Source organism: Alligator sinensis, unplaced genomic scaffold (assembly GCF_000455745.1).
Source record: "Alligator sinensis unplaced genomic scaffold, ASM45574v1 scaffold422_1, whole genome shotgun sequence".
In the NCBI taxonomy this organism is placed as follows: Eukaryota; Metazoa; Chordata; order Crocodylia; family Alligatoridae; genus Alligator; species Alligator sinensis.
This window is the reverse complement of record NW_005842323.1, coordinates 830,098-831,167: the sequence shown is the minus strand read 5'-3', so window position 1 is coordinate 831,167 and position 1,070 is coordinate 830,098. Positions and strand designations below refer to the sequence as shown.

General features: G+C 62.1%; 1 protein-coding gene across 6 annotated transcripts in view; it reads right to left on the bottom strand.

Moving 5' to 3' along the window:
- Positions 1 to 489, bottom strand: part of TBX15 (T-box 15) — a 174,361-nt gene extending 173,872 nt beyond the window's left edge. For 5 of the 6 annotated variants that reach the window (XM_006028556.3, XM_025209983.1, XM_025209984.1 and 2 more), the window contains exon 1: positions 66 to 489. In XM_006028556.3, coding sequence (XP_006028618.2) covers positions 66 to 267 — 202 coding nt within the window. In that variant the 5' untranslated portion in view covers positions 268 to 489. The remainder of the gene's footprint in view (positions 1 to 65) is intronic. The other variant, XM_025209981.1, reaches the window with a different exon arrangement.
- Positions 490 to 1,070: the final 581 nt, after the last annotated feature.

Genomic DNA, 1,070 nt, shown 5'->3' with positions numbered 1-1,070 from the left:
ATGCGGCGGCCTCCCCCGGGCCTCTCCGCAGGCCGCGTGCAGCAGGAGGCCGGCGCGGCACTAACCGGGGTGGAGATCCAGGCACGGCGTCGGGTCTTCATCTTCACCCAGCTGGCCGCTGGGGCTGAGGCTTTCCATGGACAGGTCCAGGCCCTTGTCCTCCCAGTCCCGCAGCTTCCTCTTTTTATTCGTCCCAATCAAGGCTTCCACCGAGAAGGCGTGCGCTCGGGAGCTGAGGGCCACTGCCGACCTTCTCCGCTCGCTCATCTTACCCGCAGCGCAGCCCTCCGCCGGGCGAGCAAGCAGAGGCCGGGGAGCAGCGGCAGAGCGGCTAGCCCTCTCCCCCAGCCCGCGCCGGGAAGGAGCTACATGGGGCGCGCCGCGGCGGGAGCTGTGCGGGGCACGGGCTCAGAGGGGCCCAGGCTGCAGTGCATCTTTTTCCCTCCCCTTTCCTCCTGTCTCTCTGATAGATCCAAACTTCTGGGAAATTCCACCCCCCCCACTCCGAGTTAGGCAGGCTGCGTGCGCCTGTCAAAGGGGGGGGGAAGCGGTGGTGGCCAATGGGAGGCCGGGAAGGAGAAAGACCCAAAACCCGCGGCCAGAGGAGCGCGGCCAGTTGTGCCTCGGAGCACCGGACGGGGTTAACTCTTTGAAGAGCGGAGGCCCCTAGGAAACGTGCGCCCATAAAGACAGAGTGGAGCAGCTCCCACATTTGGCCAGTCTCCACGCCCGCCTTTGCTGCGGACTCTCGGTCACTAAGCACCAAACGCTGCATTTTAAAGGGCTTTAAAATCTGGGATCGAAAAGTGGGGAATGGGGAAAGTTAGAAAACCCAGCGCACGCCATATTAATGCCCTGACTGCTGCCGGCCGGGGCAGCGGGGTCCCACTCGAAAAGGTCCTCGCTGCGTGTCGCAAGCGTTAGCCCGCCTGGGCACTCTTTGCTCAGCCCCCTTCGGAGCAATCAGACTGCAAGATCTGGCTGTGACATGTTGCGGGAGTTACAAATATGTTTAAGAAGTCTCCCGTATTTCGAAGATTTTTTATTTGCTTTTGCGAGTGCAGCATCGT